The following is a 12,842-nucleotide window of genomic DNA, read 5'->3' as shown; positions in this document are numbered from 1 at the left end:
AATGTTTTAAAATTAATTTATAGCTTGTATTTTTGTATTCTTTACTATTATAAATGAAGGATTACCTAAGATTGTTGGTAGAACTATTTTACTTTTTAAATTCAACTCATTTAGGAAAGATTAATTATTTATCTCAAAGGATAATGAAAAAAAACATGATTAAATTGAAAAATTGTTAATCTGAAAAGAAATCAGACTTTATCTAGCCCTTGCTAATTAATTTATAGAAAATATTACAAAAGTATAATTGCACTACATGCTACCTTAGAAAATAAATTGATTCCAATTTTAGTTTGATAGTAGAAATTAGAATTATGTTAAGCTTATTAAAATTTTCAAAAAAAAGAAATGCCTACTTAATTTAAAAATTGTTAATTTTTACTCCTGGAAATTTCTAGTAAAAAACTGATTGACTATCATTTATTAACAAATTTATTTATAGTACTCAAATTAATAAATTAATAATTTAACTATGACTACTCAAAAGTTTAAAAATAGATTTAAAGGGAGATAGATAGGCAAGAAGGTAAGCAAGTACATTTATTTTACAGTAATTAAAATAACAAACGTTTTTCTTCAAAAATAAATTCTAAACCAAAATTTCAAAAAAAAAAAAAAATTTATTTTTCTTAAGAAAATATAAAAACAGCAATTCAAAGATAGAAATTAAACACATCAGAAATGTTCGCAGGTACTCCAGTTAAAATGCAGCTATAGTTTTTAGTATTGTGCTTAATATATGCGTTTTAATGCACAGTCTTTAATGCTATTCCATTTTTATATTATCGTTCAGATCTTGAGTGTAAAATAGATGGCAAATGGTAGATTTGCCAAGAACAAGATATTTGCAATAATGGCTATGAGTATTAGTTCACAAATACAAACGGTATGAAAAGCATATCTATGGATTATGGATTGATTTGCAATCAAAGACTAACCGAATCTACATTGATTTCTATAGGTTTCATAGGATAATTTAGTGCCTTTTTCATAGCAATTTTCACTGAAGTTCCCAAGAATCAGAAAACAAAGGTATTATTTTTGAGCATCCTTGTTGAAGGAATCATTTTATATTCTACAGCTTTGATAAAAGGATTTATATACTGGATTATGATAGTTATTTTTGTGTGGAATTTCGTTTACTCTTATCTCTACTCATAAATATTTGCATATATTAATGATATGTATACAGACTCAATTAAAGACAATTCAATTAACATTTTAAATATATTTTGGACTTCATGCGCTCTACTCTACATTATTTATGCTCAGTTTGATGGAAACTGGATAAACTACGTAGCATACTTTAGTGGAGTAACTGTTTTTACTTTGAGCATACTTTTTTTTGCTCTTTAGTCGCCCCCTGCTGAGGTAGATCCAATAATTGAACCATTAAGGAAGTTTTCTGTGAATGAACTAGCAAGTGATAAATAAATAGCTAAAGAATAATAAAGAAACTTCATAGAAGATTTGATACAAAAATTTAGATCACTCAAAAATAATAAAAAATATTTGGTAAACTGCTTAATATTCATTTGTGCATGGACAACATTTTAGCTGAGCTACAGCACACCTTTCATAGCATTTAACAACTTAGGAGGTATTATTTCTATTCTTGAATCTGCTTTAACATTAAAACTTCTTTTATTTCTTTGCTTTTCTAAATGTGTTCAGATTATACCAAACTCATTCAGTAAAGTTTAAGAAAAACTTTGTCATACAAAATTATTTTTCAATAAAACTCAAAATAAAATAAATTTATTTTGGAATCATTATGTTAAATCGAATTTTGAATTGTAATTTTATAAAAATCTTAAAATAAATACTATTAAATCGTAAAAGCTATCAATAAAAATATGTCAAGTAAAAATGAAAAGGAAATTAAATCTTATTATAAAAAAATGTTAAATAAATCCAATCAAATTAATTAAAATTTTTGGTAATTCAAATAAATTGTACTATTAAATTAAATACAGAAAAATTAATTAAATCAGGTGATAATTTTAATTTTTAAAAATTTAGGTGATATTCAAAGGAATGTTTTAGTTTCTGTGATAGTAGATGTAGCAAGTAGTTTTGCATCATTTTTTATTTTATATTTCATTGATGGCTTTAAGGCTCTTAACTACAACATAATCATAATTGCAATTCTTTAAACTGTATCATATTTTTTTGCTTACAATAATTTTGCTGTGTAATTGATAGTTATTCTCGCAACCAAACTATCTACAAGGTTGGGATTAACTACATGTCTTGCAGTTCTTCCTTTTGTTTTACCATATATTTTTAATTAACTTACCTTTAATATTGCTAACGTGATAGCAATTTTGCTCAGTGCACTTCTTCCTTATTATAGCTACTATATGCAACTTTACTAATTGAGTATTTTCTGTGGGATAGGAGTTCTTCACTTTTTGCTTCTCTTATTGGTGCAAGGATTTAAGAAACTCGCAGATGAAAATTCTGAAATCAAGGCTTCTAGAATTTCTAAGAGCGTAATTAAAAGGTCTAGCTTTGGACCTGTAAGAAAAAACTCAGATATGCTTATTGAGACTATTTTGCGTAAATCTTCCATGATTGTTCCATAAGCAGGTCTGATGCTACTTGATAAATAATCAGCAACAATAGACAAAATATACAATTTATAGGCCAAGTAAAGCGAGTTAGAAACTATTAACGAAATTTGAATGAAAACAACAATTTAAAAAATAATTTTTAATAAAACTAAATTTACAAATTAAAATATTGTTTGCTTTATTAACTAAATTTCAAGCTAAAAATATTAATTTTATTTATAATTGTTTTAGATAATTCTAAATTGTATTTATATTTTTTCATTTTGAATTTTTTGTAATCAGGTAAAATTAATTTGTTCTAATATTACTAAATATGTTTTAAAATTTTTTATTCTGAAAATAAAAAATCTATCAATTTTTCTAATAAATTAATTTTTGTAAAAATAAGAAATAGTGCATCACAAAAGAAATGAATATAAAATGAGCCTTTTAATTAAATAAAAAATATTATTTAATTATTAAACTAAATTTATAGATTTAAATTAATTTTGTCATAATATTTTTAACTGTAGAACTTGTCATATAAAAATTGATTGCTTTTTTTAAATAAAATAGACCAAAGTAGAACTAAAGGATGCCATACCGATTACATTAAATGAATTCTTTTAATTTGATAAAATTTATGAAGCAAGAATCAAAAAGACTTAAAATATTGATCACTATAATATTTACTAAAACAATAAATCAAGAAAATGTAATCATAAATCAATACAGATTTATTTAATACGAAAATATAAAAGTAAATTTGCTTAACATCATTGATTTCAACTTAACTAGTTTCCTTTTAAAATTAACATAAGCTTTGGCTTAATTTTTAAATTTCTAAAGAAATGCATCACGAGACAAGCTACATTGATAAATCAGATATAATTTAGAAATTTCCATTTTAATTTATTTTATTTTTATAAAATTCGTTTCATGCAAAATACCATTTTATTGTATCTGCTTCAATTTTTAAGCATTTTATGTGTTACTCTTTTACACACACATACTCAATTAAAACAAAATAAATTTGAAATTATCAATTAAGCTAAGTCTTACTATGTTTTGAAAGAAAGACTTTAGTTATAAGAAATACCTTAAAATTATAAAAATATAGCTAGTTTTAAATAAAGATGTAAATTATATTAAAATATAAATTAAAAAAATCGTTTAGAAATAGAAAAATTAAGTATTTTCTATCAACAAATTCTAAATTAACAAATATTAAAAAAATTTTTATTTTGATTTGAATTTTTTTTATATTTCTCCAGTCTTAGATTTATTTTAGATTTAGACCAGTAGTTATTTAGTTTTATGTATGAAAATGGAAAATTTTGAAAGCAGGAGAATTTTAAAGATAGCTTAGCAAAACTCCAGCTTTTACACCTAACATTAAGAAGCAAGGAAATTATGGTTACTTTATTAAAAATATCGCAGTTAAGGGAACTTAAGTGCGAGGGATGTATAATGAAAATTAGATTAATTCATCATTTTTAATTTGGTGGTTTCGCAATTAGAAAAGGATGAGCAAATATCAAATTAATAAGGTTGGACGCATAGTTCAAGAATATACTATTAAAAAATATGAAATTATATTGACTAATAAAAACTGGCTTTAGTTGAATATTATTAAAATATTGAAGATGTTTGGTAAAAATTTAATATTCAATTAGTTTATTTTTGATTCAATGAATGAAATGTAATATGTGCATATAAATGATAGAAGATTCGACTCGACCGAATGACTATCAATATAATTTTATTTGATAACAAAAATTTTGTCATATCTGAAAAGCAAATAGCAAAAAGTAAATAGATAGATAGAGTATCATTCATACTTACTTATACATAAAAAAGGTTTTTATAAGATAGATAGAAGCAAAAAATAAAAATTTTTACTTTGAAATCAAAAATAAACAATTAGGTAGAAAAAATAAATCAAATTAGTATTGATCGATACAAAAAATGATATTTAGTGACACACCTTTTAAAATGGAGCTGCAGTTCATCTGCCTATGCTTGATCTATTCATTTTAAGCTCCTGTATTTAATGCTATCCCTTTCTTGTATTACAGAACCAACTTGTCTTGTAATATTGATGGGGTATGGTAGAGCTGTACTGAATAATAGATTTGTGACAATAATTATGAATTCTAGTTTGTCGATAAATAAGGCATGGAGAGTATTAGTATGGATTACGGTCTTGTCTGTGAAAAGAGATTAGTTGAAGCTTCAATTATGTCTCTTGGTTTCGTTGGAGAAGTCGCTGCCTTTCTCATAGCTGTGTTGACTGAAATTCCTAAAAGCAAGAAAACTAATATTCTCTTTATTTTAATGTTTATTGAAGGTTTCCTTCTTTTCTCTGTATCTTTTATCAAGGGCAGTCTTACTTATATTATGTTCGTCATCTTCATATGGAATTTTGTTTATTCATACATCTACTCTCAAATTTTTGCCTACGCAAATGATATGTACACCACTGCCATTAAAGACAAATCTGTTAATATGATTAATATTGCATGGACAGGAGGTGCATTGATGTTTATTGTATTTGCTTAAATGGATGGCAATTGGATTGACCATGTTGCTTACTTTAGTGGTGCCACTGTCTTAACTCTTAGCATATGCTTTTACCTTTTGAGATCTCCTCCTGCTGAAATTGATCCTATTCAAGCTCCTTTCAATAAAAAAAGTTCAGTTCCCAAGGATGAAAATGTAGAAGCAAAAGAATAATAGAAGAATTTTATTGATGATTTAATTCAAAAGTTCAAGGTTATGAAAAGCAATAAAAAATACATGAAAAATGCAATCATCTATATTCTTACTTGGTCAACATTCTAATTAAGTTATTCAACTCCTTTCATTGCATTCAACACTCTTGGTGGTAATATTTAAAATAATGTTATGCTCTCAATCTTGTTCGATTTTGGTGGTAGTTTTATTACCTTCTATCTCCTCACTCATTTTGATCCTTTACGTCTTTTGTTGAATAATATATTGATAATTGGTGTTCTACAAACTCTAGCTTTCTTTGTCCCTGTAACTAGCTTTGCTTTCTAACTTATTCCTATTTTAGCTACTAAGCTTTCCACAAGATGTGCATTCCCTACCCTCTTAACTTTACTTCCATTTATCCTTCCTTACCAATTTAATTAGCTTGTTTTCAACTTAGCAAATGTGGTTTCAATCGTTTTAAGTACTCTCCTTCCCTTCTACAGATATTACATGGAAAGTAATGGAATTAACATATTTTGTGGTATTGGTGTAATTACCCTTTTACTATTATTTGTTGCAACACAATTCAAAACTTTGGAAGACGAAAACGCTGATATCAAGGCTGCTAGATTATCTAGAGACTTCAAGAAGAGATCAAGCTTTGCTCCTATGAAGAGAAACTCAGATGTTATTATCGAAACAATGTTACGTAAATCTTCATTCCTTACCCAACAAGCTGCAAAAATGGTCTTAGATAAGTAATCAGTTGCAGAAGAAAGAAAGTACATGATCTAATAAAAATAGACTGAGCTTGAAACTATCCAAGAAATTTGAAAGCATAAATATTATATTTAATCATATAATATTATTTTATTTTCTTTAGAAAAATAATATTTATCATTATTATTTATTTTTATAGTACTTTAATTCAATACCACTCTAAAATTTATAAATATATATGGGACTATAAATGTACATATTCATACATACAGAAAGAACTCTTGTGTTTGTTAAAAACAAAATGTTTTTTTAAATGTTCAACCTTTTTATCTTTTTTCTCAATTATTGTTGCAATTTCAAATTTTAAGTAAATTAAACTAAGATTTCATTACCATTCTCTAAAAATTTCAGATTTAATATGAAGTTAAATAAATCAGACGTTAAATTTAAACTCAGAGTATAAAATAATCTTCTAATGTTTAATAAAAATATTTTTTGACATTTATTTTTAGAAGAAATGCTCATTTATTGTTTAAAAAATAAAAAAAATATTTTGAAGAGTAAGTATTTTTTAAGTTATCAATGCTCAATAATTAACTATTTTAAATATAGAATAAATTAATCATACATTTTTAAAATAAAATCCATTTTTAATGGTATTATAATGAATTTATTTACCTTATTTTTATTTTTATTTTTAAATTTCAAATTTTATTTTATAAAAATAATTTTCAAAATTATTTAGAAAGGAAATATAAATTTTAGTATTAAAATATCTTGAGATTGAATTATTCAGTAAAAAACATAAGTTTTTTTTAAATTAAATTTGAAAATAAATATTTATTTGTAATTTATTGCAAAATTTTGGACTATCAATATCATTTACTATTTAATAAATTATTAGGTTTATTGAATAAAATAATTTCATTTATTTTGTGTTTCCATAATTTACAAAAAAGGTTGTCGACACTGGGACTTCCCAAGCGGTCCCCCACCTTAGTACTAACCCAGCCTTAAGGCGCTTAACTTCGGAGTTCGAATGGGATCCGGTGTTTTCACCTTAGTATGGCCGACAACAAAACTAATATCAATTAATAATTATTTATATCTAAATAAATCTTTATCAATTTAATTTAAAGATATAATATGAATAAAAAAATAAAAAATACAAATTCTATTTTTAAATTAAACTTTATAAAAAAAGGTTGTCGACACTGGGACTTCCCAAGCGGTCCCCCACCTTAGTACTAACCCAGCCTTAAGGCGCTTAACTTCGGAGTTCGAATGGGATCCGGTGTTTTCACCTTAGTATGGCCGACAACAAAATTAATATCAGTTAATATCTATTTATACTTAAACATTTTTTTAATAAAAAAATTTATTTATTTTAAAGATATTATATAATCAATCATATAAAAATACAATTTTTAAAAACTAAGCTATATAATAAAAAGGTTGTCGACACTGGGACTTCCCAAGCGGTCCCCCACCTTAGTACTAACCCAGCCTTAAGGCGCTTAACTTCGGAGTTCGAATGGGATCCGGTGTTTTCACCTTAGTATGGCCGACAACAAAACTAATATCAATTAATAATTATTTATATCTTAGTAAATCTTTATCAATTTAATTTAAAGATATAATATGAATAAAAAAATAAAAAATACAAATTCTATTTTTAAATTAAACTTTATAAAAAAAGGTTGTCGACACTGGGACTTCCCAAGCGGTCCCCCACCTTAGTACTAACCCAGCCTTAAGGCGCTTAACTTCGGAGTTCGAATGGGATCCGGTGTTTTCACCTTAGTATGGCCGACAACAAAATTAATGTATAAATTTTGATTTTATAACTAAATTAAAATTACTTACAATAAATATAATAAATATTTTGGATTAATTCTTGAATTATTTTATTGAATTAAAAATTAAGATACAATTTGATAAATTTCTATTAATTTTATCACAAAATTTTTTACAACTTAATATTATCTAAATAAATTAAAATTTTTTTATTTGATATGCTTAAAGGATTTGTATCTGAAATGTTCAAAAAATAATATTTAAAAAGTTTATTTTTAGAGAAAACATTTAAATTTTAATGATTTTAAAACCACATTTTGAAAGATGTTGGTAATTTATTAAATAAACTAAAGAGTTAATAAATATATTTAAAAATAATAATTCTATTTAAAATTTATATTTTCTAAAATCTTAAAATGAAAAATGTTTTAAATTTATTCAATTTAATGAAAAAAATGAGTGCAATAAATTGAAATGATTTGTTTGAATTAAACAATGCTTGAAATATTTATGGTTTTTTATTAATCTACAAAATATTCAATATATAAATTATTAATAATTGTAAATAAAAAATATGAAAAATAATTAATCAATTTATTTTTTAAACTCAAAAATTTGTATTAAAAATTAAAAAAGATATTTAATTTATTAGGTAAAAAAGGGATTAATGTATCCGTTTATTTTTGAGATATTATTTTGTACTTCAAAATATTATTAAAAATATATGGAATCTCTTCAATCTTTTCGTACGACTGTATAAATTTTTAAAATGTTAGGCGCTAAATATCAGTAATAATTTTGCATAATACCGCGGTAAAAAAATATCTTTTGGTTGGATTATTTGTAATTATTAATTTGATATATATAAGCTGAGTCATTTATAATTATTAAAATTAATGTTTGAATATTGAGTATCTTTATAAAAAACTTTTTAATTAAATTAAACAAAAAGAAAAAAAATAAGACACTTTTTTTGAAAAATCTTAATAAAATAAAAAGATAGCAAAGCACCTAAAATATTTTAACAATACAATAATAAAAATAGCAAATAAATAATTAATAAGGACAAAGGTAACAACTAATAATCATGAATCAATCTGTTTCTGGCGAGTAAGGAAAGCAAACTCCTAACACTTCTTTTCAACGTAGACATTTGTCTCAAAGCATCGGAGGAAACTAATCTTAAAGAATCCTCACCTAACCCTCATCTTTCATGCAATCTCCTATGTAGGATGGAACTGCAACTCTTTCTGGTGAAACTGGATACATAAACTGGGGAACAAATATTAATACATAAGAATGTAGTAACAAATTCGAAAAGTTCTTGTTAGAATTCAAGGCTATTCCTTCTGATGATCATGACATGTTAGATGAAAACGCTAGTGAAGTTAACATTTATGTTGAAAAATTCAATTAAATGGCTGCTCTTGAATAATACATATTGACATTTGATGGCTAACATCTATTGCAGTTTGATAAGATTCTCTACTACCAACTTATTTTCTTCCCTGCTGAAGTTATTCAAATATTCGATAAAGTAGCACAATCCATTTTTAGAGAACGTTTTGCTTAGAATGAAACTCAAGTTGAAAAGTCAAACTCAGTCTTAGTTGCTGTAGTCAATATTAATAAAAGTACCTAACTTAGAGATTTGCGTCATAAGGATATCAACCGTTTAGTTTCCATCAAGTGTATTGTAATTAGGTAAAAAAATTAATTTATATTTTCATTTTCTTTTTTTTTTTCAAAGTGCTCTTTAAAACAAATTTTATAACACTAAAATGTTATTTTGTTATAGGATGTTAAATAAGCTAAAAAACATTATGAATTTAAAGAAAAGCATTTAAAGTGATATAATGAATAAATGATTGAAATCTATCAACATTTTATTTTTACCTTTTTGAAATGGCAAAAAGATATTTTTTTATTTAAAGAAATAAAAAGGATATTTTTTTAAGTTGATAGGAGCGAAAATTTTTTAAAAATTGCAAAAATAAATATGGCAAAAATATTTGTTAACATTGAACTAAAATATAAAATAGAGTATCAGATATCTATCCTGAAATGAAGATGGCTGTTTTCAAGTGCAGTAGATGCAGCCATTCAGTTATTGTACCTCTTGAAAGAGCTCATGTTGATGAACCTAATGATTGCGAAAGTTGTCACACTAAAAACTCTTTCATGATTCAACATAATTTATCTCACTTTACTGATAAGTAGTATATAAAGATCTAAGAATTACCAGAAAAAGTGAGGGAAGGTGAAACTCCTCAAGTAAAAACATCATTTTAATTATTTAGTTTTAATCTAAGTTATTTTAATATTAAACAATTAGACTGCTACTTTGATGGCTTATGACAATAATTTAGTTGATCAAGTTAAACCTGGTGACAGAGTCGAAGTCGTTGGTGTGTTTAGAGCAGCAGGAGTAAGAAAGAATAAAAATATAAGAACCTTGAGATCCGTCTATAACACTTATATCGATGTCGTCTCATACTCTCTTTTAAGCAAGCAAAAGTTATAAGAAGAAAAAATCAATTTTTCCGAAGAAACCAAAAGAAAGCTTTAAGAAATTGCTGACAGTGAAAATGTTTATGATAAACTCATTAAATCAGTAGCACCATCTATTTGGGAAAATACTGATGTTAAGAGAGGTCTTCTTTGTCAACTTTTCGGTGGTAGTGTTAAGACTATTCACGATGCTAAAGACAGCAGAACTAGAGCAGAAATCAATTGCTTATTGGTTGGTGATCCTTCTGTTGCTAAATCCCAAATGCTTAAATACGTTCACAACTTAGTACCCAGAGGTATTTACACATCTGGTAAAGGTTCTTCTGCAGTAGGTTTGACTGCATACGTAACCAGAGATCCTGATACTAAAGAAATAGTTCTTGAAAGTGGTGCACTAGTACTTAGTGATCTAGGTATTTGTTGTATTGATGAGTTTGACAAGATGGATGAAAATACAAGGTATTGCATTATTTCTTTAAATAATAAAAGGACCAAATGACAATTAAATCTTTTAAAGCAAATATTATTTAAAATAAGATATAGCATTTAGCAATTAAAAAAGCAATAATTAGAAGATTTTTTTCAAGTTTTTATAACACATATTTTTTAATTTAAATAGAACTATTTTACACGAAGCTATGGAATAATAATCTATTTCTATTGCAAAGGCAGGTATTGTTGCTACTTTGAACACAAGAACTGCAATTTTGGCTGGTGCTAATCCAATAGATTCCCGTTATGACCCCAAGAAATCAGTCATCGATAATATAAATCTCCCTCCTTCTTTACTTTCTAGATTTGATTTGATCTATATTTTATTAGATAATCATGATGAAAGAAAAGATATTTAATTAGCTTCTCATATCTTAAAGCTTTTCTCTAATTCAAGCTAGCATAGACTTACTCAAGGATAAAATAGTGGATACTCTGATATTGATATTATTGATAAAGATACACTTATCAAGTATATTGCATATGCTCGTTAAGAAATTCATCCCAAACTTACTTAGGAAGCTGCTGACAGACTAGTTTAAGGATATGTTGACATGAGAAAGGTTGGTTTAAGCAATAAAGTTATTACTTCAACTACCCGTCAACTTGAATCATTAATTCGTATTTCAGAATCTTTGGCAAAAATGAAACTAAGTGATTAGGTTACAGTTGAAAATGTAGAAGAAGCTATCAGATTAATGAAGGTTGCCACACAAAGTGCTGCTACTGACCCTACAACTGGTCTAATTGATATGGATATGCTTGCAACTGGTATATCAGCTTAAAAGAAATAGAGAATTTTAGACTTATCAGATTAAATCCGTGGTTTGGCTAAATCCAATTAAGGTGTATTCAAAAAGGGTATTTCAGTCCATGAATTGCGTTAATTGTTAGCAAACAAAGAAAATATATAAATAATCAAGATCGATGAATAAGAAGTTATATCAGCAGTAAATATGTTAGTAGAAGAAAATTTACTCCTTAAGATGGGTAATAATAAGAATCCAATTATAAAATTATAAAGTATCGAAGAGTGAGTGTGTTTAATCTGACAGATTTTTCACTAAAAATATATTTTAAAAAATAAATTCGTTAAAAAGAAGAAAAAATAATGAAATAATTAAATCTATTTTTTCGATAAACAATAAAATAAGCAAATGGATCCAAAAAACAATGATTTGGAGATAAATAGATATGCATAAATTAATCATATGAAAGAAATAATTTATTTTTTTAGTTCTTTTAAAACGAATGATAATATAAAAACAATTTTAACAATAATATAAAAATACTTACAGCTAAACTGAATTAAACAAACAAAACAATAAATATAAACTAAATAAATAAATAAATAAATTAATATTATATGTAGATACTTATTTATATATTAAAAATTCAACTATGTTTTTGACATTATTTCATTAATTAATATAGATTAACTTTAGTTTATTTTTCTTTGCTTTTAATATAATTAAGCAAACATATTAAGAATTTTTTTGGTGCATAAATACAATGAAGAAATGTGTAATTTTATATTGAGATAAACGCTTTAATTCTATAAAAAACAAAATATAAAGGAAAAAATATCTTTTTATTGATTTTTAATCACTAAATATAAACAAAATGAATATTTATTTTCTTAAATTAAGAGATTTTATCCTAAATATCTTTATAAATTTAATTATCAGAATAGAATACAAGTATTTTTAAGCTTATCATTTATGCTTTAGTTATATTGTAATTACAAAAAGTAATAAAATTTTCAATAAAGAATTTAGATTTTTAAAATTTAATAAAGATTTTTTTTTTTTGATTTTAAAAATAATTTTTAAAAGTATATTTGATAAAATATATATCTTTTACAAATAATAATTATTTTTATAAATTATAATTCTAAAGCTATTTATTTACAATTAGCTATTAAAAAAACCAAAGTTTTTTTATCTATTTTTATTTAATTATTTTATGTTCTCACAAATTTAAAAAGTTTACTCTTGTTAACAATTAAATCCAAATAAAATTATAATAGTGACTAATTATTTTATGTTA

General features: G+C 24.7%; 4 protein-coding genes across 4 annotated transcripts; all 4 read left to right on the top strand. All coding sequences in view use genetic code 6, as the record gives it.

The window, feature by feature from the left end:
• Positions 1-681: 681 nt before the first annotated feature.
• Positions 682-2,687, top strand: TTHERM_00277580 (transmembrane protein, putative; the record flags this gene model as incomplete). The annotated part of the gene is made up of 2 exons (XM_001018116.2): positions 682-1,600; positions 2,023-2,687. The coding sequence occupies 2 exons, from the start codon at positions 682-684 to the stop codon at positions 2,685-2,687; spliced, it is 1,584 nt and encodes a 527-aa protein (XP_001018116.2).
• Positions 2,688-4,523: 1,836 nt separating this feature from the next.
• TTHERM_00277570 (MFS transporter) lies at positions 4,524-6,107 on the top strand (the record flags this gene model as incomplete). Its single annotated transcript, XM_001018115.1, has 1 exon — positions 4,524-6,107. The coding sequence occupies one exon, from the start codon at positions 4,524-4,526 to the stop codon at positions 6,105-6,107; it is 1,584 nt and encodes a 527-aa protein (XP_001018115.1).
• A 1,032-nt stretch (positions 6,108-7,139) lies between these two features.
• Positions 7,140-7,832, top strand: TTHERM_00277560 (MFS transporter; the record flags this gene model as incomplete). The annotated part of the gene is made up of 3 exons (XM_001018114.3): positions 7,140-7,328; positions 7,387-7,600; positions 7,693-7,832. 3 exons carry the CDS (start codon positions 7,140-7,142, stop codon positions 7,830-7,832), a joined length of 543 nt encoding a protein of 180 aa, XP_001018114.3.
• A 1,045-nt stretch (positions 7,833-8,877) lies between these two features.
• On the top strand, positions 8,878-11,830 carry TTHERM_00277550 (DNA replication licensing factor MCM4, putative; the record flags this gene model as incomplete). The annotated part of the gene is made up of 4 exons (XM_001018113.3): positions 8,878-9,494; positions 9,833-10,064; positions 10,126-10,760; positions 10,921-11,830. 4 exons carry the CDS (start codon positions 8,878-8,880, stop codon positions 11,828-11,830), a joined length of 2,394 nt encoding a protein of 797 aa, XP_001018113.1.
• Positions 11,831-12,842: the final 1,012 nt, after the last annotated feature.

Source organism: Tetrahymena thermophila (assembly GCF_000189635.1).
Source record: "Tetrahymena thermophila SB210 genomic scaffold scf_8254600, whole genome shotgun sequence".
NCBI classification, from domain to species: domain Eukaryota; phylum Ciliophora; class Oligohymenophorea; order Hymenostomatida; family Tetrahymenidae; genus Tetrahymena; species Tetrahymena thermophila.
This window is presented reverse-complemented; position numbering and strand designations above follow the sequence as displayed.